The sequence below is a fragment of the Hydractinia symbiolongicarpus genome, chromosome 12 (genome assembly GCF_029227915.1).
Source record: "Hydractinia symbiolongicarpus strain clone_291-10 chromosome 12, HSymV2.1, whole genome shotgun sequence".
In the NCBI taxonomy this organism is placed as follows: Eukaryota; Metazoa; Cnidaria; class Hydrozoa; order Anthoathecata; family Hydractiniidae; genus Hydractinia; species Hydractinia symbiolongicarpus.
The window spans coordinates 22246186-22272067 of record NC_079886.1 but is presented as its reverse complement, the minus strand read 5'-3'; the positions used below and the strand labels follow the sequence as shown (position 1 = coordinate 22272067).

The following is a 25882-nucleotide window of genomic DNA, read 5'->3' as shown; positions in this document are numbered from 1 at the left end:
AGTCTAGATCAGATTGGAAGAGGGTCATTAATATACCCTGTCCAACCCATGCTAGCATGGAAAGATGATGATAAGGGCATTCAAAAGAGTGTTTAAAATCTTAATATTATAGTTTTGACAGTAAGGAATTTGGTAAAGTCAGTATGACTTTAGCAAATGTATAGCAGGCAGAACAATACACTTTAAAATACTAGTTTAAAGCTTTAACTTTTCCATGAGAAGAAGTGCACTGAAGATGACTTTTAAGTTTGATCTCACATGCTTTTGCCTGCTATGTAGGCGTTAGAGCCAAAATAGCTGATTTTGGAAATTAGACTGAATTTTACAAATTTTGCCTGTTAAAAAACATATTTAACATAGAATTTGCTGCTATTACTAACTACTTTACAAACAATGTCTTTGTTCTTTGAACACAACAAGCATAGCAAGATTAGCATCATATCATTTATCAATCATGGTAGTGCCAAACGTAGCACAGTAATTATAGCTCCCTAGCAATCACAGCAATCGAGGCAATCGTAACGCCGTAGCAATCATAGCAAGTGCTTAATTGAATATGTTTTGTACAGGTGGTAGCATCTTAGCTAGTAACATTGCTCTGGAAATTGTAGCTAGCTAATGCTACCTCAATGATGAAATTTCAGCATTGAATTTTTACCTAGCTAGCTAGACTTATAAGGGGGTGGTGTGCACGGTAAAGATATCGTTACGATTTAGCTTTTTATTGCTGTGTCCGTTGATGCTAAAGGAATGAAAGTGACAAATACTCTTTTGAACTAAAAAGCAGAGATTGTGAAGTTTTATGTAAAAATAACAAAATCAGGGGAAATTAACTATACTGATATTCAACTCCTCTCTGTTTTGACACACACACGACCGCGTTGTACACTTTGGTATTTTCAAATGAAATGGCGCAACATTTTTTTGGTTGTTTTGGGTGCCGAGTATGAAATATTAGGAGCCCAAGTTCAATTTTTTATTGTTTCTTAAGTCAGCGAGTAATAGATAACTCGCGAAGTAAGTGGATATCTAGAATTTACAAATTACGATATTATTTTGCCAGAAACATCAAAGTCTCTTTAATAATAATCAGAAGAAACCCTTCTAGGTCTTAAAAGAAGCTCCAAATTTTATAACAAAGAATAAATAGAAATTCTATACAAAGCAAACTCGACTGATTCGACAAGGGGTCTGGGATCTATGGGGTGTTGGATGATCGAGCTCATAAAGAAAAGATGGCTTCAAGTTCGGCAGAAGTTCCGTATAACCATCCTACTGAAAATGTTTTGTTTGGGCAAAATGTCATCGAGAAAATATCTGACACTTGCCTCGGTCAGGTAAAGTATAATGACCCACACTTATAATTTTATTTTGTGTGATTGAGACTTAAAATAAATGCACTGTCTATTGAAACTCCAATGAACTGGTAGAAATGTTTACAAACAGAAATTCCCGTGTTCCATTTTCTTGAACACTTTAATTTTTTTGACTTTCTATTAATTTAGCTACTAGCTAGCTAGCTTACTGGGTAACCAGCAAAGGTATTTCAATAAACTCTTTTTATAAATATAAATAAGAATAAACTCCAGAAAAGACTACAAACGGTAAAACGGCAAAATAGCGTTTTTTAAACCTGAGGCCAAATCTCCTGATCTGGAGAAAAGAGCTGAATGATAATAGAATGCTGCAACTTCTTCTACCTGTACCTAGGTAAACAATTCAGTAAGAACCAATATCCAAACCCAGATCTGGAACCATTAACGAAGAAGCTTTTCTGAAGGACCTCAGGAATTTAGACTGTTTATATTTTAATAATTATGATGACCTTGATGAAGCATGTGAGAAACTGAATAAAAATGTTAAAACACTGGCTGACAAACATGCCCCTTTCAAAGCACATAAATGTTCTGGCCGTGTTGAGACATGGGTCACTGATGAATTAATAATAGCCATCAAAGAAAGAGACTTCGTAAAATAGAAAGCATCAAAAACAAAATCCATCATAGACTGGGAAGCTTTCAAACAAAAAAGGAACCAGGTAATAGGTCTCAAAAATCGACTCAAAAACGAGTACTATAATGACGTTTTGCAGGACTTTAAAAAACGGCCAAAACAACTTTGGAAAACCCTAAAAAAACTGGTTCCTGATAAGTCAGGCAATACTACCTCGATAAAACGAGTAGTCCAAAACGATGGTACAGAAACTTCTCACCCAAAAGAAATTTCCAACACATTCAATTTATTTTTTGTCAGTGTTGGTGCCAAACTAGCATCTAAATTTTCTTCTGACTACTAATGTTAATCCACCTGTTAGCAGGCGCAATTCTCGATGGGCTCGTATTGAGACCAAAAGTGTCAAAAAATAATTAGTTCACTAAAACTTAGTAAAGCTACAGGCTTGGACGGAATTGGTTCACGACTGCTAAAAGCAGTTTCGTCAGTTTTAAGTATTTATTTATCAAGTCTTTTCAACAAATCTTTAATTACTGGTTATGTACCTAAATGTTAGAAGACTAAAAGGGTCTTGCCTATTTTTAAAAGTAGCAATAAAACAGATCCTACTAACTATCGGCCTATCTCCATTTTTGCCAATTCCCATGAAATTTTTTGAAAAGTTAGTGCATGAGCAAATGTCTCATTTTATTTCTGAGCACAACTTCCTGAATGACAGACAGTCCGGATTTCGAAAACTCTTTTCCACAGAAACTGCAGTAGTCGATGTCTCTGTTTTAATTCTTACTGAGCTCGACCAACATAACTTTGTTTGTGCTGTGCTCATTGACCTTAAAAAAGCTTTTGACACTGTTGATCATAAAATTTTGTTAAAAAAACCATGGTGTTTTGGCATCAGAGATGCTGCCTTTGACTGATTCGAGTCCTACTTAACGGGCCGAATGCAGCTGACTCTTGTAAACAACACAGAATCAGATCTCAGGGTCCCAGCTGGGATAAAATCATAAAAAATCATAAAATGAGCAATTTTTTCTAAAAAATTTAAACTTTTAAAATGCGATCTTAAAAAACATTTCTATTGCTGCTTTTTCGTTTTTAAACTTTTAAAATGTGTTCTTAAAAACATTTCTATCGCCGCTTTTCGTTTATAAACTTTTAAAATGTGATCTTAAAAAACATTCCTATTGCCGCTTCTCTTTTTTAAACTTAAAATGCGATCTTAAACATTTCTATCGCCGCTTTTTGTTTATAAACTTTTAAAATGCGATCTTAAAAAACATTTCTATCACCGCTTCTCGTTTTTAAACTTTTAAACTTTTTTTGCGATTAAACAATCGATTGCGTGGGGTCATTGTTTATCAGCGAGGCAATTATTTTCTTAAAAAAGCTATCACAATGTTATTGTTCTGTGCAACTATTCATGTGAGTTTTGCGTTCGCGGTAGATTACATTCAGACTGTACTGTAGCATAAAATTGATTTGTTGGCATAAAAAATCATAATTTTTGTACGTGTTCTCCAAAATTTTGTTTATGCAGTTGTTTTTAATTTTGTTTGCTCTTTACTCATCATTTATTATTCTTATGACATTTCCCAGAGTTTGTAGCAATTGTTTAAGTCAAGAAGAGAGTAGAACAACTTTTTTTAAGGTTAGTAATTACAATAGTGTTGATTAAACACCGTCCAGAGTGGGGAAAAATCTATCCTTGGCTCAGTTTTGTTAAAAATGATAAATTTTTAGCTTAATGTAAAATTTGTGTTAAAGCATTCAAAATTGACAACAGTGGGTTATCTCAATTAAAATCACATGCAAAGTGTCATGCATCTGGGTCAAAAAAAGATCTTATCAACCAGAGGACAATTACAACTAGTTCCAAAGATGGCAAGTTAAGTCAAGGCAGTTTATTCCTAAGCTAAGAAAATTTAGTAACAAAGGCAGAAATGTTACAAGCTTTGCAGATAGTTGATAAAACCAGAAACAAATTTAAGAGGGAAACCCTTAGACTTGATTGATTTAACGCATTGTTTAGCAATGGTGGTAACAGTATAGACTGTGAAAACAAATTCAAAGCACTTTTTATGTGTTTAACCAGTTTTCCAAGGGTTATCCAGTTTTTTTAGGAGATTTGTCAAATCTGTGAGAAATTGGTAAGGACCATTGAACCATGCAGTTATCAAATTTAGGCATTGGCATAAATTAGCTAAATTTTCATAAAAAATGGCATGAAATTAGAAGTAAAATAGCATACAAATAGGGTGTAAATTGGCATAAAATCATAAATAAAATCTGTGTTTTTGCCCTGGGACCCCTGAGATCTGCTTCATGAAGACGCTTTTGGGGTGCCACAGGGATCTGTGTTGGGACTCCTGCTCTTTCTTTTGTATATTGAGGACTTAAAATCTACCATCAATATAAACTACCACCAATCTATATGCAGATGATACAATAATTATTTCGTCCCATAAAAACTTGGATACCCTTGTCTCCCGGGTCGAGTTAGAAATTTCGCACAAATAACAAAATGACTATTAATACGGACAAAACTGAAACAATCTTTTTCGGCAACCACAGCCAGTTAAAGAAAGTTGAGAACAAAACTATCAACTATATGGGTATTCCTTTGAAGAGGAGCGAAAAAGTTAAATATCTTGGGGTAACATTTGATCAAAAAATGCAATGGGAAGAGCACATTAATGACAGAAATAGAAAAATACTAATTAAATATTCTAAAATTAGAACCATTGCATCCTGTTTAACACCTCACACAAAAACCTTTTAAATAATGCACTTGTCATGCCATATTTCAACTACTGCTCCCCGGCATGGGCTTGTGCCACCCAAAGTAGATTGGGAAAACTAGAAAAACGATTTAAATGTGTCCGTACCTTTCTTGGGAAGAGAGGAAATATTCAATGAATAATTTACTCATCAAAAACGATGCCATATTAGTTTTCAAAGCCATGAATCACATTGCTCCTGATAACATGCGCTCAAAATTCCTTTTGACAAAAAACTGTCATAATCATCAAAGAAGAGGAGCTTCAAAAAACAAGTTCACACTTTCCTTGGTCAACACAGAATTTAACAAAAAAAAGCATTTCCATTTAGAGCTGCAAAAGTTTGGAATAATCTTCCAGACCAAGTGACCTGTGATGGAAGTCTGCTTTCGTTTAAGACTTCCATCTCTAATGTATTTGGCAAATTCTAATGGAGATCACTTTTTAACTTTTTAATTTTTGTTTTTTATTCTTTTTCTTTTCAATTTTCACAGATTATGTTACTATTGAGCTGAGGTAGTCTAAGGCAGTTTATCATTTTTTGTTGTTTTTTTTGTTCTAGTGGCCCCCGGTGGAAACAATCCACTAACTATAGGTTTTTGTGATTTTCTGGACTAGCCACTTTAAATATTTATTATTATTATTATTTTTATTATTATTTTTTTAAATTGAATTTTTCACCATACAGGAATATGGCCACAGTCTGTCGTACTCTGGACACCACTTTGTTGACACACCCTACCTTAGACAAACAAAATATTGATAAACCAAAAATACCCATATGTATCAAGATGCATCAAGGCACAAACTTGAACTTTTTTGCTTAAGTTGGCAGTCTGAGTAAACCGCTCCTAAACACATGTCAGTTGCTGCTTTATGTTGTTGGACAATAAGTTTTTGACAGTCCCTCTAAATTAAAATTTATCCCTGTGATTACTTTGCCTAAATGTTTGTCTTGAGCCTGTGTTGTTTTGTGGTTTTGTCCCATGTGATGTTTTTCCAGGTATCTATGACATTTTATAAGCTTTTGCTTCGTGGTGGTTATCCCTTCATTAGGTAATTTTGATAAGCTTGCTTGAATAATGTTTTATTATTTTTATTGTATTCATACTATCTGATGGAAAATAAATAAATAACTTTGATTTGGTTCTGTATAATACCCCTTGCGGAACATCATTATTCGTATATTACTGAATATAGAACATTTAATATAACACTTCCTCACCAAGAAATTTATTTTCTGGATCTAAAAGAAAATAAAGTGTATTAGTTAATTCTTATCCACTGACAGGGCGTTGTTTTGACAAATTCCCACAATTCTGAGATCCCAAATTTGGCGGTTTTCCCTGACTGATACGGCTAGGTTTTGTCTAGAATTATTTATTTGTTTGTCAGTATAATATTGGTAGATCAATCACTTCATTTGTTTAAACTTAAGCTTCAAATATTATAATATTTCATCAAATTCTGATAAGGAAGGGTATCAGCTCAGAGCTCATTTGAGCTTTTGAGCGACTCTCTTAATCTTAACATCCTTTTCTACATGTCCGAAATAGTATGCATGACTAATACTGTCATTTTCATAATACAGAAAAAAAAATTACCGCACGATGGTTTCGTTTTCAAAATTGTTGGAACAACACTTGTAGCATAAAGAAAAAAATCCATTAAATTCAGACCTGCTATGGTTTCCAATTGTTTTTGTGAAATGAGAAAATTATCTACAATTAAATCCATGCCCGTAAGTGCAGTTTTGCGGACTTGCTTCATCCGTGCTCTTTCAGCGTTCACCTCGCATTAGTTAAGAACCGCATGGCTGGATTTCTTGTGTCATCATCATCATCATCATTCTCGGCTTAACGTCCGTTTTCCATGCTAGCATGGGTTGTGTAAGACCTGGTTACCAACGACGAAGGGGCAAGGCAAAAGAGATTCATGTCTATGTATAGTTCTTTTAACTAAGCCAGAAGTCAATGAATTAGCTAGGATGACCAGGTTGGCTATGAATAAGCTTGCTTGTGGATTTAAAGGACCAGGATTATTCAATGATTCTGAGATCTGAAAGTGGGGGGTGTCCGACCAAGACGGAAATCTATTGGATGCTTTGTCCAACGAAAGTTAGAAACAAGATATACGGACATGTCCAGTCTCCCCAATAAATTTGATTAGTTAGTTTTGCCGTCGTTAAAATCTTCCACAACAGCAAAATTTTGCCGTCGTGATTTTTGTTTTGCCGTCGAGGCTAACTTAATGGCAGCAACAATGGTTGTGCTTAGCATTGTTTCAGAAAATTACAGCAGAACCTAAATTTTACGAACTTTTTTTTGGTTGCAGCAAGCTTACTTCAGAATCAAAAACCCGGGTTTGGAAGTAATGTCTGGTTTGTAGGCCTCCTTTTGAACCTTTTCTCTTCTAAATACTTCGTATCTAAGGAATATTTATTTTCTGTATGTTTTCACATATATAATTAGGATGAATATATCGTCACGTTTTTTAGCCATGTATAAATGTTCAACAAACCAAATTTAAGATTTTGGCCATAAAAGTTATTTTGAAGCAGCATCTCGCTGAAAAATGAGCAAAAGCTAACCTCATTTGCTCCTACTATTTCAAAGTTTTTTTAAAATTTTGCCATAAGACCTTTTTATTCTAGCCAATATTATTTATTTTTATGTTGAGATGCAGAAATCCTATATACTTTCCACCGTATATACCTCCTTTTTTTCCCTCATATTTGGACTCCAAAAAAAGAGAATATATTTAAAAAATAATTTGTGGCTACCATTCTTTTGAGCTTCTTTTTATTAAAACCTTCTTAAAAACAAAGCAATTTGGTGTATTAGTTAATTACTTATTCTATAATCAGAAAATAGAGAATTAAACAGAACTGGATAGGATAATTTTAAAAACGTGTTTGTTTTTACTAAAGTTATGCTGAAGCAAAAAGCAGTGGTGGCAGTTTATTAACATTTGTTCAAATCAATAAATGCAACTTGCACAAATTCACCTTATCTTAGTTTATCACATTGGCACTACAATTTTTACATTTATAGGATTTACATTTATAGCACCATGTTTGAAGGAATTTAGCTATAAGTTTTCTCTTCCCATTACAAAATATAAAGCAATGCTTCCACAAAACAGGATATTTTGTGTTGGAAAGTTGATGGTCATCCTGATGCAATAGAAAATTTAAAACTGGATATTTATTTTGAAAATAATCGTTCAGAATAATTAAAATTTTCCTTAAAAGTTCTTCAATAAAAGGCTTATTCTTAAGTTTGTATTCCTTGGAGGATGCAACTGCCAGCAACTTACTAGCAAATACAAACATAGCATTTTTTTCTTCTTCTTCCTTAGAAAGTAGCCTTAATATCTAAAAAAAAATTTGTATTTATTTTTAAAAGAGGGAAAGAGAGTTTGATATTCATCAATATATTCATTGAAACAAGCTTTTAACCATATTCTGCAGGATGGCAAAAGATATTATCAAGTGAAATGGCGGGATTCGTGGGAACCAGAAGAAAGATTAATGGCAGCTTGTGAAAGTGCATTGCAAGCATTTTGGAAGGAATACTATGCCAATGTCGAGAAGGAGATAAGAAAACAAGTTGTATGTTGTTAAAAATTAAGTTTATATTTTTAATAAGTTTCAGTTTTGCTTATCTTAACAAATAGGAAAATTCTACACACAAAAATGTCTGTTGGTTTGGGCAAAAGTTAAATATTATTAAACAAAAAATCTTTCTAATTTCTCTTGCGTAATATAATGCTTATTCTATTCAGGTCAGTGCTTCACAGACAATTAACATGTCTCCTGCAAAAGATGTTACTGTCTCTGTTCCAACTCCACAGCCTCTGCAAGGAACCGAAGAGGAGGTGCAACTGCCTCCTCCTTCACAAGCAGTTTCTGTTGATGTTTCTTCTGTACAAGTCACAATAGCCCCGAATGTGGTGGAAAGTTTTCCTGAGCAGTCCTCCACAGTGGCTTATTACGCAGTGCAGGATAACGAAAATAATACTGATCACAATGCAGAAATAGATGCCACGAAAAATGCTAACCAATCAGAAGAAATCAATGCTCAAGCTGAAATCCTGACCCAAATTATAAATGCTGCCCCGGGTATAACAGCCACAAAGTGGACGGATGAAGAGAAGGCTGGTGCGAACAGAAGAACGCTAACAACGATAACTGCTGATACTCTCAACACGAAGAATGTTGCTGGGCCCGATTCTAACTCAAAATTTCATTGCGATATCTGTCTGAAGTCTTTTGTTTCCAAAAGAAATGTTCAGAGACACATGTTATCACATACTGGTGAAAAGCCGTGGATGTGCGAATTTTGCTTTAAAAGATTTCGCCAAAAGCCGCATTTAGAACAGCACGTCAATATACACAAAGGTTAGTTCAATTGTGGTTTACGCATATTTTTTATATAAAGCCACTAGTTTGTAAGCAACAGCAGAAATTTGCAAGCTGGGCAAGCAACTGAGTGGTATAATTCAACATGAGATGATTGCACATAAGAAAAAGTTATGTTTTTGTCAAGGTTTTGAAAATACATATACCAAATCAAAGGCAGTTTTTCTGTTTTCCTCAAGGTAATAGGACACGTTTTTCATGTACCTGCTTCTTAACCAAATAGTTTTTTGCTGTGTATCATGTAAAGATTTAACGGCACATAAAACGATTGCGAGTGAATTCGGTATTTTTAGTAGGGTTTTTTAATATTTTCTGCAACTGTTACATTCTCCAAGCAACTGTTAAGCAACTTTTCTATCAATTTAAACGCATTTTTTAGCAACTAAAGTGCATCAAATGTCAAAAAACCTTTATATTTCTCAACTAGTGTTTGAAATTCTTTATTTATGCATTAAAGGTATAAAAAATGCTGTTTGTTCTGTTTGTGGGAAAGCGTTCAACCATCGTTCGAATCTTGTCACACATATGGCAACGCATTCGAATGTTCGTCCACATACATGCGAAGTTTGTGGCGAAAACTTTAAGCTTAAACACACCTTAGCGAAACACATGATGGTACATACGAAACAAGATATCGATAAACGTCATCAATGCAAAGTAAGTGGATTTTTGACGTTAAGATCAGATAAAACTGGAAAAATCAGAAATCTGTATAAAACGGTCAGGCTAAATCGGGAAATTTTCGTACATTAGTACCCAAAACCTTAAACAATAATGATGAAAGTGATATAAAAGTTTTATCTTGCAAAGAAGTAACAGAAACACTAAAAATTTGCGAGAATTGACCTTTCAAAATAGCTTATTTCAACATAGTTTAAGGAAATAAACTTTCGCAATGGCGATTTTAAGCAACAATTGAGAATGTTTCCTCCTTTTATGTATAAAAAAGAACGAAGACAATTGAACTAATTCTTTTAGGTTTGTAAGCGAAGCTTCCGAGATAAATCATACCTGGCAGAACACGAGACGATCCACAACAAAGAGAAACCATGGCAGTGTGACATATGCATGAAGTCGTTCTCATTCAAACGTCGTTATCAAATGCACTTAGAAGTCCACCAGAGCAAAGATGGTGGCGACGAGTTTGTCTGTCATTTCTGTCCTAAAAAATTCAAGTCGAAAATATACCTGCAAAAACATCTAGAGCGTCATGAAAATAAGAGGAAGAAGAAGAAAAAGAAGAAGAGAGGAAAGGATGGCGAAGGAAATAATGGAGAAGGTGGTGAAGACGATGCTGGAGATAATGAATCTGCAGGAGATAACACACTTGATGGTATGATTTTTGATTTCATAAACCCTTTTGTTATTTTTAGCGTTCGATTTACCTTGTACACTGTGTTTCGATTGTTAAGCAATAAAACATACGCACAGGAGTGAGTACTAACGAAATTTTTGTTTCTTTGTTAGTTGTCGACTAAGTGTGCAACGGGTTTTATTCTGAAAATTTCGCGGACAGAAAAATTCGCAAAAGTTTTGCTTTTCGCGAACATAAACTTTCACGACTCAACGCTGTCAGAAAATTTCGAAAGCGTTATCTGTCGAGAACCATCAAAAGCGAATCAAGGATGAAAACTCAAAACGTATTTTTTTATCATAAAACTGAAACTAAATAGACAATCCTTAGCTGCGATTTTTTTTTCGCGAACAATAAATATTTTGCGAAACAATAGTGTCGAAAAATAAACTTTGGCAAGAAATTGGCTAGAATATTCTATCTGCAAAAGTCTCTGCATTTAAAGAATGATTGAAATATTGTAAGCAATGATGTTACAGATCATATCGTCCGTTCTAAAGTGCAGGCTGCTCTCCATCCACGTCCTATTTTAGAATTACACTGTTTATTAATATTCGACTGTTTCCATCGACTTTCGTGGAATTCACTAAATTGGACAAAACAGTCCATTCCACATCCGTTTTTATATTGTTAAACAATGAGACATGTTAAACAGTGGTGATTTATTTTGTAAGGTCTTAATCTTTATTTCAGATGACGTCGATATAAGTATGTCTGAAGTTGATGTTAAAGCCGAAGGAGAGCTCGAAGAAGGAGAGACGGTTGATCTTCATCACGGTGGTGATAATGATATGTCGCAACAGCCACAAATTATACAAATCGAAGGTACCGATGAAGCTGATCAAAATATGGTAGTTGCTAGCATGTTGCCGATGACTTCCCTAAACATGGACGATCAAGCGACGTATGTGGCCTTGGCTCAACTTACTCAAGCTGCAATAGAAAGTGCGCCCATGGACGAGTCTGGAAATGTTATTTTAATGAGTTATGAGGATATTCAACAAAGTATGCAGGAGATTCAAGCAGCGCAACAAGAACAAGATGAGCAGCAGGATATTGGTTTGCACGACATTCAAATCGCACAACAACATCATCAACCGCCTACAGGACTGGTTCCAGAACAACATATGACGCAGCAACCTGATAACGAAGGAGAATTCGCACAGATGGATCAACATCCTGTTATTTCTGAACCTGATCTAAACATTCAACAATCTAATTTAAGTGTGGAAAATTGAACCTTGTAAAATATTTTCCCCTGTTTTTATATTGTATTACTCTCGCAGCTTGACACAAGTGAACTCAATTTTTTTCACCATTTTGTTTTTTCATGCTGCGTTTTATTTCATCGAATTATTTATTAGCAGATATATGTATATGGTTTGTTTAAGTATATATTAAAGATTTTTAAATTATTACTGCATTTTTTTGTGCACGTGCAAGACAAAGGATCATCTATTTACAACTGTAGCTACTTCTTGAAGCTCCTCTATCGGACATGAATTTGTCATTTACTTTACAAGACAATAAAGTTAGCTTTTCTGACCATAAGCTCAAATTTCGTGGACAAGTTGCGAACCATATTATGTAGTACTTTTTTGCGACAACCTATTTTCCATGCTATCTATACGAAAAGGTATGAACACCCCACTTTTCTAAGTTATACACCGCAGAGATTAAGGCTATTTTTATGTTGAAGCGAGAATTAAGGGTGGTCTGTTTGTAAATAAGCCGCCACGAAACAGTAGACGCATTTTTCTATGAAACATGATTATCGTTAGCACTTAAAAAAAAATTAAAAAATTCTCTGTGGAGAAAAAGACGATTTACATTTATCAACCTCGTTGCCAGGGCTTTTTCTCTTTCTAACTAACACGTGCAGTGGAACGAAAAGGACGAGGGGACAAGCTGCTCAACGAGAAAACCGCCTAAGATATTTCAAGGTGAAAGCAAACTAGAAATGATCCATGCTGTGAATCCCGTACACGGCAACTTTACTGCTGCTCAATTCTTTATTTTCGTAGCTAATGATTAAAACGCTATAGTAATAAAGAGTACACTTTTTGATACTTTGGATTGAGTTTAAAGGCAAAAACAATTTTTAAAATTGAATATATTTCCTTAGGCAATTCTATATATCATATTTTTAAATTCAGCTTGAATGTTTTTTCATCTTCAAAAAACCTTTTTTGGTGGAGCCTAACTCATAGCTAAAAATTTTAAAAGTGCTTTTCAATCAAGGAGCTTTTTATAAAGATTCTTCCTGTATTACAAGAGTGCATTGGGGAAACGATGCGTGCTTGTTCTATCTACTCATATTGAAGATAAAAACGAAATTGTCTTATTAAACAAATAGATAAAAATGGGGGGTGTGTTAGGTGATTAATTATTGTTTCAACTTTTTGATTTTCTTAAAATAAAATTGAGGCGTTATTGTGTGAAAATGCGATCATGATGCAAATACAAACTATCGTTATTTTGTGTCGAGTTATGATCTGTTTGCAAAAAATATTTGCATTAAAGAAAAAAATTCTGAAAAGTTAATATGGCGGCATCAGCTGTGCGTTGTGTCAATATACTAATTAGCATCATGTTGAGACTAAAAGTGTTTTCATTACGAAGAAAATAAATCTGATAATAAATTTAAATAAATTAATCCTTTTTTTTTTAATTTTTCGTAAATTCTAACCAGTTTGAAAGTGACCACAGAAACATCAGGCAGAAACAAGAGCTGTACAACAATGACGGCTTATAAGAGTTTGGTTGTATTAAGTATATGTTTGGTGTGGGGGAGCTCAGGTTTGCTGTTTGGTGCAAAAAGAGATGATGAGGCAAGTAGAGAGACAAAATAATTTTATTAATATGAGCTACTCTAAATTCTGTCGCTATTTTCTGTCACTAAGCTATTGTCATGAAACTATAAAAAAATCGAATTTACGAACAAGTCAGGCTTATTATTAACCCGCAGATAGTTTTTTTATATTTTAATTGCACTTTGAGGGTCCTTATCCCTATTAATAACAAGAGGGTCCTCCCTCCTTGGTATTAATAAGGGGAGAACACAGAGTTATACTAGTTACCAATAAAAAAGCAGCATCAATTTTCTAAAAGATCAGTTTTGCTTGTCTGGATTGACTTTCACTAGATGATCCAAAATCTTAACTACCTATAAAACTTAATAAGCATAGGTCATAGCAAAACAAAATCAAATCGTATTTAGATTCTTATGTAATTTTAGGATTCCATGGTCAGCGTGGTCACTATTCCAGGTAAAAATATTTCTATTCTCGACACCACGTGACACACGTCATAAGTATATTCCAAATGAGCATGTACCAGAGTTTATCATTTGGTGTTTAGTGACAAAACCAACTTCAAGCCAAACTTCTAACAAACATTGGTGTCGCGATAGAACATGTGCTAGAAGGGATTACTGCACCAGTGTTGTTCACCCATCCGCTTCCTGCTGCCCATCATGTGGTAAGATTTTTGAAACCCATTCTTGCTCCCACCCAGAAGTTTCTGAAATAAACATAGCAATTCCTTAATAAATTCCGGAGATAAAAATAGTGCGGCATCAACTTTCTGTAGAATTTACTAAGCCTTGTGAGTTTATCGTGAAAATTGAAACTATTTGTTGTCATCTTAGGCATTTTACACGACACATAATAGATAAGGGTGTTCATACTAACATTAAGTAATTTGAAAATCTATCGCATAAGAATTTGTTTTCTCGGTACACGATTTCATGTCTTGTATATATTTAATATTACATCATTTCACTTCATTTCAGGTTGCACAAATCAATTCGGTATAAGAGTAAACATCGGTGCCATGTTTAGAATTGAAACAAAAGATGGGATTTGCCGTCAGTGTCAATGCGTTCGAACATGGGTTGGAACATTCTCTGTTTGTAGAAAGATTCCAGCTTGTCGTGATGTATCGACCTGTATAAAGAAATATAAACCCCCTGGTCAATGCTGCTTCGTATGCCGTAAGTAAAACCTCAATTGCGCCTCCAGAGCTGTTACCAAAATGTCGTTGGCAAGGCTGTTACTTAAACTTCCGTCAAATGTTTTATTTTTACCCAAAAGGCGACAGGATTCAATTTCTTACCGTCTGATGTTAAGGTCCTGCACATTCAACGTTTTTATTTTAGAAGATAAAGACGACCGAAAATTTCGACTGCCGTTTCCAGATATAGTAGATAAAAAGTGAGCATTTTAATTGGCTGTTATATCTTCCTACAACTGAGTATTAGCGTGTAGTTTTATACTACTAATCAATGTCTTGACATAACATATAACTGGCAGTACCTTGTGCGCCCTTAACCAACGCCCACCAACTGTGGCGTTATATTTTAGAATTTCATTGACAAACCCGTGTACGTTAAACATCACACATGATTAAGAAGTTCCAGCACTAACGAATTTTCTTTTTTATTTTCTAGATAGATGGTAACAAAATGCTGTGTAAAATGTAAACAAAGATGTATTTATACATAAAAAATTGTTAAAAAAAATTATTTTGTGTTTTTTTGTGCGAGTGTGTAATTTTTCTCATGACAACAACAAACACGCGTGTCTTCGCTACAAAACATAATTAAACTTTGCATAAAAGCTGTCTCGAAAAACTCTCTTCAATTTTAAAAGCTTCGAAGGTTAATTTTCCACACTATGTCCGTAAGAAGCAAAATCCTTAACCGAATAATTTTGACAAATTTCGAAACTCTGTTCATTTAAAATCAACTTTAATTCCAGCTTTTTTACGTGCCCTTTTATCGGAGTTTATCCCGAAGAGGACAAGAAAAATTCAAGTCTATAAACTGAGTTTTTAATACTTCTCTAAACTATCAGAATACTTAACAACTACTGTTTAACAGCCAGTAGGATACAAAAACGCTACTTCGTTTTCCATGTAAACAGGATAAATTTCCACATTACAAATGCGCTACACGCTTTTTTATCAGAATACTCAAATTCTAACCAGGCTGGTCGTTATTCTTATTTATCTATCGTTTTATACAATAGACTTGTTGTTTTTAACTTAAAATCCCAACCTGATATTTTTATAAAACATGTTCTTATAAAAGAAAAGACGTGTTGTTGCAGTTTCTAGATAGATAAGATATATTTCGCCGTTAAAAAAGGAATAAGTACATTGGCCGGAGCAAGTAGAAGACATGGACTGCGGTTGAGCTATTTACAGCTTATAATCAACCTCGTCCCCAGGGTCTTGTGCCCCCTGACCCGTTATTACGGAGTGGCCAACTTTTCGCCGCTATCAACTTATCAACAAGGCAAAATGCCCTGGGAACGAGGTTGGCTTATAATGTGTTAAAAATTTAAAAATATTGAATTAAACTAGGATAAAAGATTAAAAAAATTGGGCTACATCATTTTCAGTTTTGAGCATGAGATTCTTTTTGATACCTTTTTAAATTGTTCTAAACCAATATTCATTTTAAAATTTTCTAAAATTCTGTTCCACAATAGTGGTCCTCTATTTTTCATGGAATAGCTACTCACTTTCAGAGTAGTTTTTGGTATAACAAAGTTATCTTTCGAGTACCTTGTGTCATACCTATGTTGAATAAGGGAAAATCTGTCAGCAAATGCTAACGGGCACGAAGCGGATTTTATCTTAGACATAAAAACTAATGCTTGATGGATGTTAAGTTTGTAGATATTTTGTAGATATTCTGGTATGTCTGCATCAAAGAGCAATTCACGCTGAAGGTGCGTGTTCAATCAATCGGTATAATGCAAGTGCTTAAGATTTTAGATAAAACAAGGCCCTAAAGTCAAACTCCGTTGGAAACATTGACGATTGAAGTTTAAAAAGTTCAAAATAGTTGAGTAGGGTTTTTGAGAATTTAGTTATAACTACCTTAAGTATATTTCAATTCGCGCAGTAATCTGTTGAGTGCGCTAAATTTAAGTACTAAAAAAAAGACCAATATATGTTTTGTTAAAAAGAGATCTAATGTTTTCTCATATAAGAGACTAAGTAAAGATCGTCACAGTCATAGCTCAGGAGGTTTTCTCCGGGGTATCTTCTCAGGCTTTATGTAAACCAGCACAAGGAACTCTTTTAATTTTTTTTAATACAATTTGTTTTTATCGGAATTTCCAACCCCCTGTGTAGAAAAGTACTGTGTGTCTCGAACAACGGCTTTAAGTATGCCAGGAAGAATTAAATTAATAACATTGAGATTTCTCTGGGCAAGAATCTCACCTTTACTTAACCCAGGGATTGTTATTTGTATTCTTTGATGCAATACCATGACATCGGGACCAAAGACGTTGCTTTTCTCATACGATCGGGATTTTTTTTTACATTTTCATGAAAACCAATCGATATACCCTGGATATATTTATTTTCTTCAGGGACAACCACGGCCTCCTTTACAGTTAACAGGAGAGTCAAATCGCATTTACGACGTAAAACGCACTAATGAAACGCAGAAAAAGCTCGGAAACAGATTGACAATGATATAAAATCAGAAGAACTTAGAATAGATTCAAAATTAAGCATTTTAAAGCCACTTCACGCCAATAACATTTGCTGGGTTTAATCAGCTGCGTTTTAGCTCTTATGTGGTGCAATAAGATAAGTTTGTATGCGGATGTATTTGGGTCCGCGCGAAGGTTTATTGACCCAACAACAACACCGAAAAAGTTATAAAAGGTCTTGGAGTGAGATGCTAATCATGAAATTTAGCAAAAAACAGAATGGCTACAAAATAAATTACAAACGGCTTTGTGACTAACTCTTAAAACAGGTGACAACGAAGTACGCATCACTTATCGCTGCCTTATTAAGTTGGATATTTTCTTGTAATAACAATTTATCTTGTGTTTGTTAAAATTGTTACGTACGTCCAAACCTTTTCAAATCCATTAATTTATGGCATGTTTATTTTTGGTACAAAGAAATTTTTCCTGACGCGTACCTACGAATGCAACTATTGTGTGTTTTGCTTTCAAAAACTTAATGCGCCATTTTGAAAGTACGGGAAAAGTCAGTGCGCCATTTTTGAAAGTACTGGAACCAAGTTTGTTTCCTTACTACTTAGATAATACAATCTGAACGTAATTCACTCTTCCTTGCACTACTGCTGGTCCTAACAAGTAAAAAAAATGGAAAAGCTGTTATGGTTGATTGTCTTATTTATTTCCTGCGTAACTTCGGATAGTGAAAAATTTCTTCAGCAACATGCTAAGGTATGTTTACCTATATTTTTATCCTGTTTTTTTTTTGCCTTTTCATAAATAAGTGGTAAGAATTAAAAAAAAGACAAAAATAGAATTAAAGACAGAATGTAAACACTCGTCACGTGATATAATTGTAATTATCCTAATGTTGGCGCGCGTCGAAAGAGTGTATACCGTAGGATCAAAAAACCACTTACGAAAAAAGGTTTCTCAAAATTATCTTCATAAAAAAACGTACTAGCAATTAGGGACACTCTTACATTAACAAAAAGAGCGAGAGAACAATGTTACCAATATACACGAAATATTATGAACAAGGTGGGCTTGAGATTCTTTGATTGACAAATTGACAATCAGCAACAAGAAAGACTGAACTTTCTTCATTAAGAAGTACAGACAAATTATCGGTAAACCTAAAAAATTGTATTAGTAGAGTGTTCTAGGAGGATCTCCAAGAAGTATTAAATATTTTGTATATCACTAGCATATATAAAACAAACAAAAATAAGACCTGACACAATTCGAGTACTTTTTTTACTGCGCACCAAATTATGTGTCTTAAAATTCATCTTTCGAAAAGAATACCTACTAAATAGTTAGTAGGTAAATTATTTATCTTTGATGCACAAAATTAGGATAATCACACTGTCCATTTTTGTAGATGAAGTGTTTTTATGACACATTGTTGCACATAGTGTAAAAGATTCATTTGCGGCTCTCAGTTCTCGGGACTGCAGATGGAATCCTGCTGAGAAACTTCATCCCCAGGGCACCTCGTATATTTCTGACATCAGGGACGGCGGTACGAACATGTATCGCGGTCCTGTACGCGGTACACAAAGCAGCTCTACTTTAATGTAATTACAATTTTGTGTTTAGAGATCCAGGGTTTCAATTGTGACCATACCAAGTGAGTAATTCTTTTATTTGTGCAGCAAAAAAAGGAAGTGGATTTTATATTCACATTTTTATGAATTGTGTTTCAGCATCGATGAAGCCAGCAACTCGACCAGTTGAGAAATGGTGGTGTCGGAGTGCAAGGTGTCTAACGACTGATCATTGCAAGAGCGTTGTTCTTCCAGCTTCACAATGCTGCTCTAGATGTGGTAAAATATTTTAAGTTTCACTAGATGTGGTAAAATGTTTTAAATTTCACTAGATGTTGTAAAATATTTTAAGTTTTACTAGATGTGATAAAATCTTTTAAATTTCAATTTTAAAGCAGAAATAGTCGTATTCAGAGAAACTAAACAAAGATTTTGTTAAACACATGTAATTATGCAATTTCCCGCGGTTTTCCTTTTTTGAATTCATATTTCTTTTAAGGTTTCAGTATCTATGTAAGAACTTTTGGAATGGAGACTGTTACTATTTTCGGAACCAACTTGTTAGCATCGTTTGACAAAATAATTATACGGAAATTTGGTCAACGATGCATAAATGGCACATGTAGCTCTTTGAATTACATCACACCTCTCCAAAACTCATGCAGCATTTTGAATCACATTAATGAACTAACTCTCCACAACACTTTTAAGACGGCGTACACCATTTCTTTATACAGCTACATTTTTTGGTTATATTAGAACCTTATTAACATATGTCCAGAGGAATTTCAACTACAAACACGAAATCTTAAAATTCAGCAACTATAACATTCTTGAATGCACAAACTTCGTCCCTTAGCTTTCTTTGCCTTTTAATAATGAAAAAGAATTTACAGTCAAAGAGCTTAACAGGTCTTGTGGAAGAGCATGGGAAAAGCTTGTAGAAACATGAAATATATATCTGATTTAGTTGTAGCAAAATATAACAAATCGGATTCTAGAAATAGTTTATTAAGTTACTTCATCTTTAAATCATTAATGTACCTGATTTTTTCAGGTTGCAAGAATGAACTCGGCAGAAATGTCAACGTCAATGAGAGATTTCGATTAGAAAATGTTGGAAATTGTTATGAGTGCAAATGTGTGAACGACTGGCGTGGAAAGTACGCTACATGCAACAGAATGTTTCGCTGTCCCACTTTGACTTGTAAAAAACAGTATAAACCCCCTGGAAAATGCTGTCCCATTTGTGGTAAGTTTGTTTAAGTATATGTAGCCAGCAGCCAGCTAGACTGTTTGTTGATTCATGTTACCTTAAGTTAATGTCGGTTAGTTTTTCTTAACTTTCAACAACTGTTTTAAAATCGTTAAAACAACATTTTAGATGCAACTGCATTTGTAACCTTTTGTTAATCACGCTAACGATCAACCTCGTCCCTAGGACTATTTAATTCTCAAAAATGCAGGGTCGAGTTTGCGTGGCTATTTGTGAAGTATCAATGCACGCTTAATTCTATTTTGAGAGATACCTTAAGGGAATTAATTTTCGCGGGAACTTAATTTCGCGGGGTTTTTTTAGGGAATTTTGAGGAAAAAAGGGAATTTGATTTCGTGGATCAACATGATTTGGAAATTTCGCGGGAATTTATTTTCGCGGATAAAGTGTATCCAAAAATTTTGCGGGAATTTAATTTCGCAGATCCAAATTTCGTAAAATTTTAAAAGTAAGAAATACGAATTTTAGTAACTCTTAATATATCTTTTCTTTAACTATCCGCCATATCATCCTCTAAAATAGAAAATATATTCCCAACGTCATCCTCATAATCAGAATCACTATCCAGATTGTTTTCATGTATGTATCTTTCAAGACTATTTTCCGAACGATCTTCATTTTGGAATGAGTCACACGCTAGGAGGGGATCAATATCATTAAAAGGATCGATGTTGGCCAACTCTCCTAACCCTTTCTTTACAGCAGCTGATATTCCAGTAACTTCCCAGGCTTTTAAAACATACAGCTTTTCCAGCAGTTGCAGTCATGTGATCATACATTTCTATAATCCACTTAGTGTGCAGTGGTTTAACGAAAGAAAGTTTCATACTGACATTCATGTTGTTTAATTCATTTCCGTCGTCCAGAGCACGAGTTATCTGGTCTGCATACCATAGCGTCAACTTGTTCTTCATCATTCGTTTCACATAGCCATTGGGTCCTCCTTGCACGTTAAGAGGCTGAAACAGGTAGGTGAGGTTAGCAGAGACCTTCACCAGAAAAATATTGTTTTCTCTCAAGACGTCCTGCACTAATTCTGTCATTTGTTCCTTAAAAACATCCATTATTAAAAGGCAGGATAGCAAATATGGAGATCAAGGGAACGTCGTTCTTTTCAACGAAGGGGATGATAATTTTCTCTAGCATATTCAACGATTCTTTCTCATTACTGTAATGTTTCTCGTTTGCACTAAGAAGAAATTCAGGTGGGAAAGCTACAGCAGGGATTTCCCCACCATAAATAAGCTGAATCAGGAGGAAATCACCACTCAAAGTGATTGCAAATGTAGCAGTTATCATTCTTTTGTCTGTTGAGCCAGCGATTGACACGGTCTTACTGCCTTTTTCTGCCATGGTCTTGTCACATCCAGGTACAAACTTAGTTGGAGTTTGGTCCAAATTAATCACGAGAGACGGAGGAATTTGGTTTTCTTCGATTTTTTTGACAATAGAATACAAGTATGATTCCTCTATTTCTTTTTCAACTCCTCCGGTATTGCCACTTTGACGGTCGTTGCTAGCCGCCTTCGAAACCCCATTCGCTCAAAAAGGCTTTTCGCCCATGACGATTCTTCGATATTAATGTGATTAAGGTTGAGTTCTGGGTGGCGTTTAATCAAAGCCTGGGAAGTTGCAACAGCTACTAATAATACCACCACGTGACCTTTGGGCGTGAAACATATAAATTATAAAATGAGTTAAATCAAATCATTGGGCTTACTTTTACATGGAAATCAATAACAAGAGTAAAAGTGCATTATTTATAAGAAACACCTACAAAACACAACCAAATAAAACATAAGGGCTAGCACGGAGGGCTTATACATGAAAAAAGTTAGCAATGAGAAAAAAGGTGTGCTAGGGGCTTATACCCATGGAGATTTACGGTATGTTTTCCTCTTACCTTAATATAATCTTGAATCTTCTTATCAAGAACATCACCCAACATTAAAGGTCTGCCTCTTCGCTCTATTGATATTTTGTTTAAAACAGCCCTGGATTCCATATTAGCTTTTTTTACTTCTTCTCTGTATTTTTTGCGAAATGTTCTAATGGTACACTCATTCAGTGCAGTAAATCTGCTTGAAATCTTCCGTACAGCTGCCGCAGGACCGTTATCGTTTGCATATTTTCCAATGTCGAAACGATCAACATCCGAATATTTCACGTACTGGTTTCTTTTACCTGAAGACGCATCCTGGACTTGTTTTTCAACCGCGCAAAAATCCAGCTCACCCATCGATGTATCTTGACGTGACGCCATCTTCGAAGCATGCATTAAAAAAATAAAAAAGATTCATAATGAATGGACGATTTTTTCTTCAATGATTTTCGAACGTGTTTTCCGAACTTGTTTATATTCTTGTTCGATTCAACCATATGGTAATGGATCGATACAGAGAAATCGTCACTAGACTTTATTGCGAGCCGAAGAATGAAGTTATAATATTATAATAAATTAAAAAAATTAAAAAAAAAATTAAAGAAAAAAAGGGAATATAATTTCGCGGATGAGGCACATTTGGATTTTTTCGCTGGAATTAAATTTCGCGGTTTTGACCAAAAACTGCCAAATCCGCGAAATTTAATTCCCGCGAAAATTAATTCCCTTAAGGTAACCAAAACAGATCTTTAATTAATTTGAAACAAAAAAATAGATTCGCATAATAACTTTAGATTGTTTATATTGCTGTGTAGGTAAGGAAGAAAGTTCAAGTGATAACTCATTCCGATTACCATTTCCTGATTTTCCAGAGATACATGGCCTTTAAGGTGAGTAACTACACAAGTCGTACGGTAGCCGATTTAGTGTATTACATTTATCGTTATATGGGTTTCTTTAATTATTGACAAACGTATTTATCACACAGTTAGCGACAGTTTTTATTTCTAGATTGACGCAGGCAGATATAAAAACAAAGATAGCCACAGAAGTTATTTTGACCAAAAAATATTATAATATATAATTAACGTGATTGTCTTTTATGATGTGCAGCAAGGAGGTTTTTAAAAACAAGCAATTTTTGATTACTTATTATATCTCTCTCTACGCGTTGCAGCAGAGAAATGTTCCTTCTGGTGCAGTCGCGTGCGCGTACAACAGTGACGTCACAAGAAATCCCCGATCATCCAAGACTTAGTGGGGAAAGTCCTTACCATGCCATGCCTAGCCATGTCTAGCAGGGTAAATTCCCTATAAAGTGATGACGTCATCATCTGTAGAATAAAAGACCCCAAAATTATTCTAGCGGGAAATTCCCTAGTGATAATAATATTCATCAAAAAATCAACGCATGCGCAGTAAAGACACGCTAGGTCGAGCAGAATGAAATCCTCTGACAAAACAAAAAACCGTATATAATAAAGAGAATGGAAGGAAAAACTGTTAAACAATTACGTGGTATTGCAAAAACCCGTGGACTTAAGGGTTATAGTAGGCTACGTAAGGCTGAATTGGTTGCCCTATTGGAGAATGTACCACAGAAACCGGTCAGGCCTTTAACATCGAAGGATATGGACGTCTTCGAGAGACAGGAGATGACCAAGACCCGTCCAACCATCGGGGGTAAAATCAGGGAATGGTACAACTGGGTATTTCCCCCATCCGAGATGGACGTCTTCGAGAAACAGGAGCTGTCTAAAAATCGTTCCGTTGTAATGGATGGAATTAAGGGATTTTATAACCGACAAAATAAAAAAGGTGGTCAAGAGTGCATATGCGACCCTTAAACGTATGGTGATGAATTTCTGTAACAGGGCAACCAACACAAGGCATACGCTCCATGATGAGGTAGAAAAAGAGGCTGAGGAAGACTATATATATGAACAGCCGGGGCAAAATTTTACACCTAAGGAATATAAGCATGCTCTCCACAGAACCTTCCGAAGTTTCCGAATTCCTGGTATAGGAGGGGCCGACATTGATGGGTATATAGGGATAGTGCGACCAAACGTGACAAACTTGGTTAGGAGGCAAGTAGAAGATATGGGGTCGGCAAAGGTACAGTTAACCCTGTGGATTATGTGGAAGAAGCCTTTAAATATAGAGGGGGCTAACGATGAATACATTGTATAGAGTTTCCAACCAGCACCAAGAGCATATACAAATTCGAGGCGAATAAACCCGACATTGCGGTGAACGTCCTCTATATAGATGGAAAGAAGATCAATATTTTACGTCGATCGGTTCACAACGGACGTACCAAGATGGTGACCCTATTGCTTATCACCGATGACAAAAAGACCCACTATACGGCGGCCAAAAGTCTATCGAGTCTCCTGGGCGAGGAGACCTCAAAGAATAGGAGTGCAATGCACTTTTGCCTAAATTGTTTACAAGCCTTTCCCACGGTTGAATCAAGGGACAAGCATTATAGGCACTGCATCGATCATGAGGCTGTTAAAATTACTATGCAAAATGAGGCTGAAAAATGGCTATACTATAGGGATGGCCAGGAGCAATTCAAGATACCCTTCGAGATATATGCAAACTTCGAAAGTCTGCTAGTCCCGGTAAAAGATGCAAGGGATATCAAGACGAAAAGGCTTAGTAAGCATGTACTATCCGGCTGGTGTTCTTATGGGGACGTACCAGATCCCTTAAAAGTCTACAGGGGTGAGGACTGCGTCACCCGCTTCGTGAATCACCTGGGGGATGAGGTGAAACGTCTCTATAATACCTACCTACAGCAACCCATGACCAAACTAATAGAGGTCCTAAAAAGGGAACATGACGAGGCCACGCACTGCCATATCTGCCTAAAACCCTTTAATAACTATGAGAATAACCTTAAGGTCAGGGACACTGCCAATATACAGATCTGTATAGAGGCTCAGCGCACGCAATATACAACCTCAAATACAAGATACCCGACCATATCCCGGTGATATTCTATAACCTTTCGGGGTATGGTGCCGATCTCTTTATACGGGAATTGGGCTAGAAGTACGACACCCAGGACATTGGTTGCATAGCCGAGAGCCGAGTTTCAATGTCAAAAAGGTACCACTTAGAGATATGGGATATGGTGATGTCGAGAAGTAAAAGACCATAGAGATACGGTTCATAGATTCCTGTCGATTTATGGCATCATCACTGGACAAATTGGCAAACAACCTCAACGATGAGCAGTGTAAAAATCTCCGCTGGTTTTTCAATGAAGATGACACGTTTAAGCTAATGCGTAGAAAGCGTTTTTATCCATATGAGTACATGGATGACTGGCAGCGATTTGAGGAGGTGGAGTTATCCCCCAGGGATGCGTTTTATAGCAGGCTAAACATGAATGGGATAAGCGATGAAGATTATCAATACGCTAAAAAGGTATGGAATGTCATTTCCCCAGAGGGTAATAAGGTTACTATGGGAGACAACCAGGATGTGCACCTGACAACAGACGTACTGCTATTAGCTGACGTACTCAAGCCATTTCGAGGCGTCTGCTTGGACAAATACATTTTTACAGTGCACCCGGCCTGGCATGGAAAGCTGCATTCAAGTTTACAGGTATAAGGTTGGAGCTCCTTAAAGATCCCGACGTGCTCCTAATGTTCGAGAAGGGTATCAGGGGAGGTATAACCCAGGCGTACACCGGTATGCAAAAGCTAACAATAAGTACATGGGAGACGATTCAGAGGTTGAATCATCCTACCTACAGTACCTCGATGCGAACAACCTGTATGGATGGGCGATGCGTCAAGACCTGCCCATAGACGGCTTTAAATGGGTATCGAACGTAGAGGCATTCACCGAAAGGCGGATCGAGAAGCTCGTTGAAGGGAACAAGCATGGGTACATCTTGGAGGTTGATATTGACTACCCCAAAAAGCTACATGATAAACATAACGAGCTACCGTTCCTACCTGAATGCACGATGGTCCACAAGGTTGAGAAATTGGTACCGAATTTGGAGGATAAGCGGAAATATGTAGTAAATATTAGGGCATTAAATGAGGCTATAAAACATGGGGTTAAATTGAAGAACGTATGAAGGGTTATCCGGTTTAAGCAGAGGGCATGGCTGGCGGGTGATCACAACACTGATTTGAAAACAAA

At 35.6% G+C, this 25882-nt stretch overlaps 3 protein-coding genes across 3 annotated transcripts; all 3 read left to right on the top strand.

Annotated features, from left to right (window-relative positions):
• The first annotated feature begins 143 nt into the window (after nt 1-143).
• Nucleotides 144-11922, top strand: LOC130621389 (zinc finger and BTB domain-containing protein 24-like). Its single transcript, XM_057436675.1, has 8 exons — nt 144-158; nt 361-477; nt 1188-1337; nt 8203-8343; nt 8517-9132; nt 9611-9810; nt 10132-10486; nt 11201-11922. Exons 1-8 carry the CDS (start codon nt 144-146, stop codon nt 11743-11745), a joined length of 2139 nt encoding a protein of 712 aa, XP_057292658.1. The 3' UTR covers nt 11746-11922.
• A 1255-nt stretch (nt 11923-13177) lies between these two features.
• LOC130622772 (uncharacterized) lies at nt 13178-15049 on the top strand. Its single transcript, XM_057438280.1, has 6 exons — nt 13178-13338; nt 13746-13776; nt 13868-13987; nt 14301-14501; nt 14667-14721; nt 14958-15049. The coding sequence occupies exons 1-6, from the start codon at nt 13249-13251 to the stop codon at nt 14959-14961; spliced, it is 501 nt and encodes a 166-aa protein (XP_057294263.1). The 5' UTR covers nt 13178-13248; the 3' UTR covers nt 14962-15049.
• Nucleotides 15050-17529: 2480 nt separating this feature from the next.
• On the top strand, nt 17530-22797 carry LOC130622512 (kielin/chordin-like protein). Its single transcript, XM_057437971.1, has 6 exons — nt 17530-17733; nt 18604-18634; nt 18711-18830; nt 19609-19803; nt 22525-22599; nt 22721-22797. Exons 1-5 carry the CDS (start codon nt 17650-17652, stop codon nt 22596-22598), a joined length of 504 nt encoding a protein of 167 aa, XP_057293954.1. The 5' UTR covers nt 17530-17649; the 3' UTR covers nt 22599; nt 22721-22797.
• Nucleotides 22798-25882: the final 3085 nt, after the last annotated feature.

Excerpts from the sequence above, each read along its gene's own strand:
- LOC130621389 (XM_057436675.1), top strand. Across the intron at positions 9,811-10,131 it reads ATAAACGTCATCAATGCAAA|GTTTGTAAGCGAAGCTTCCG; the intron begins GTAAGTGGATTT and ends TAATTCTTTTAG. Across the intron at positions 10,487-11,200 it reads AGGAGATAACACACTTGATG|ATGACGTCGATATAAGTATG; the intron begins GTATGATTTTTG and ends TCTTTATTTCAG.
- LOC130622772 (XM_057438280.1), top strand. The coding sequence starts at position 13,249 with ATGACGGCTTATAAGAGTTTGGTTGTATTAAGTATATGTTTGGTGTGG. Across the intron at positions 13,988-14,300 it reads TTCCTGCTGCCCATCATGTG|GTTGCACAAATCAATTCGGT; the intron begins GTAAGATTTTTG and ends ACTTCATTTCAG. Across the intron at positions 14,502-14,666 it reads TCAATGCTGCTTCGTATGCC|AAGATAAAGACGACCGAAAA; the intron begins GTAAGTAAAACC and ends TTTTTATTTTAG.
- LOC130622512 (XM_057437971.1), top strand. The coding sequence starts at position 17,650 with ATGGAAAAGCTGTTATGGTTGATTGTCTTATTTATTTCCTGCGTAACT. Across the intron at positions 17,734-18,603 it reads TTCTTCAGCAACATGCTAAG|AGATCCAGGGTTTCAATTGT; the intron begins GTATGTTTACCT and ends TTTTGTGTTTAG. Across the intron at positions 18,635-18,710 it reads TTCAATTGTGACCATACCAA|CATCGATGAAGCCAGCAACT; the intron begins GTGAGTAATTCT and ends ATTGTGTTTCAG.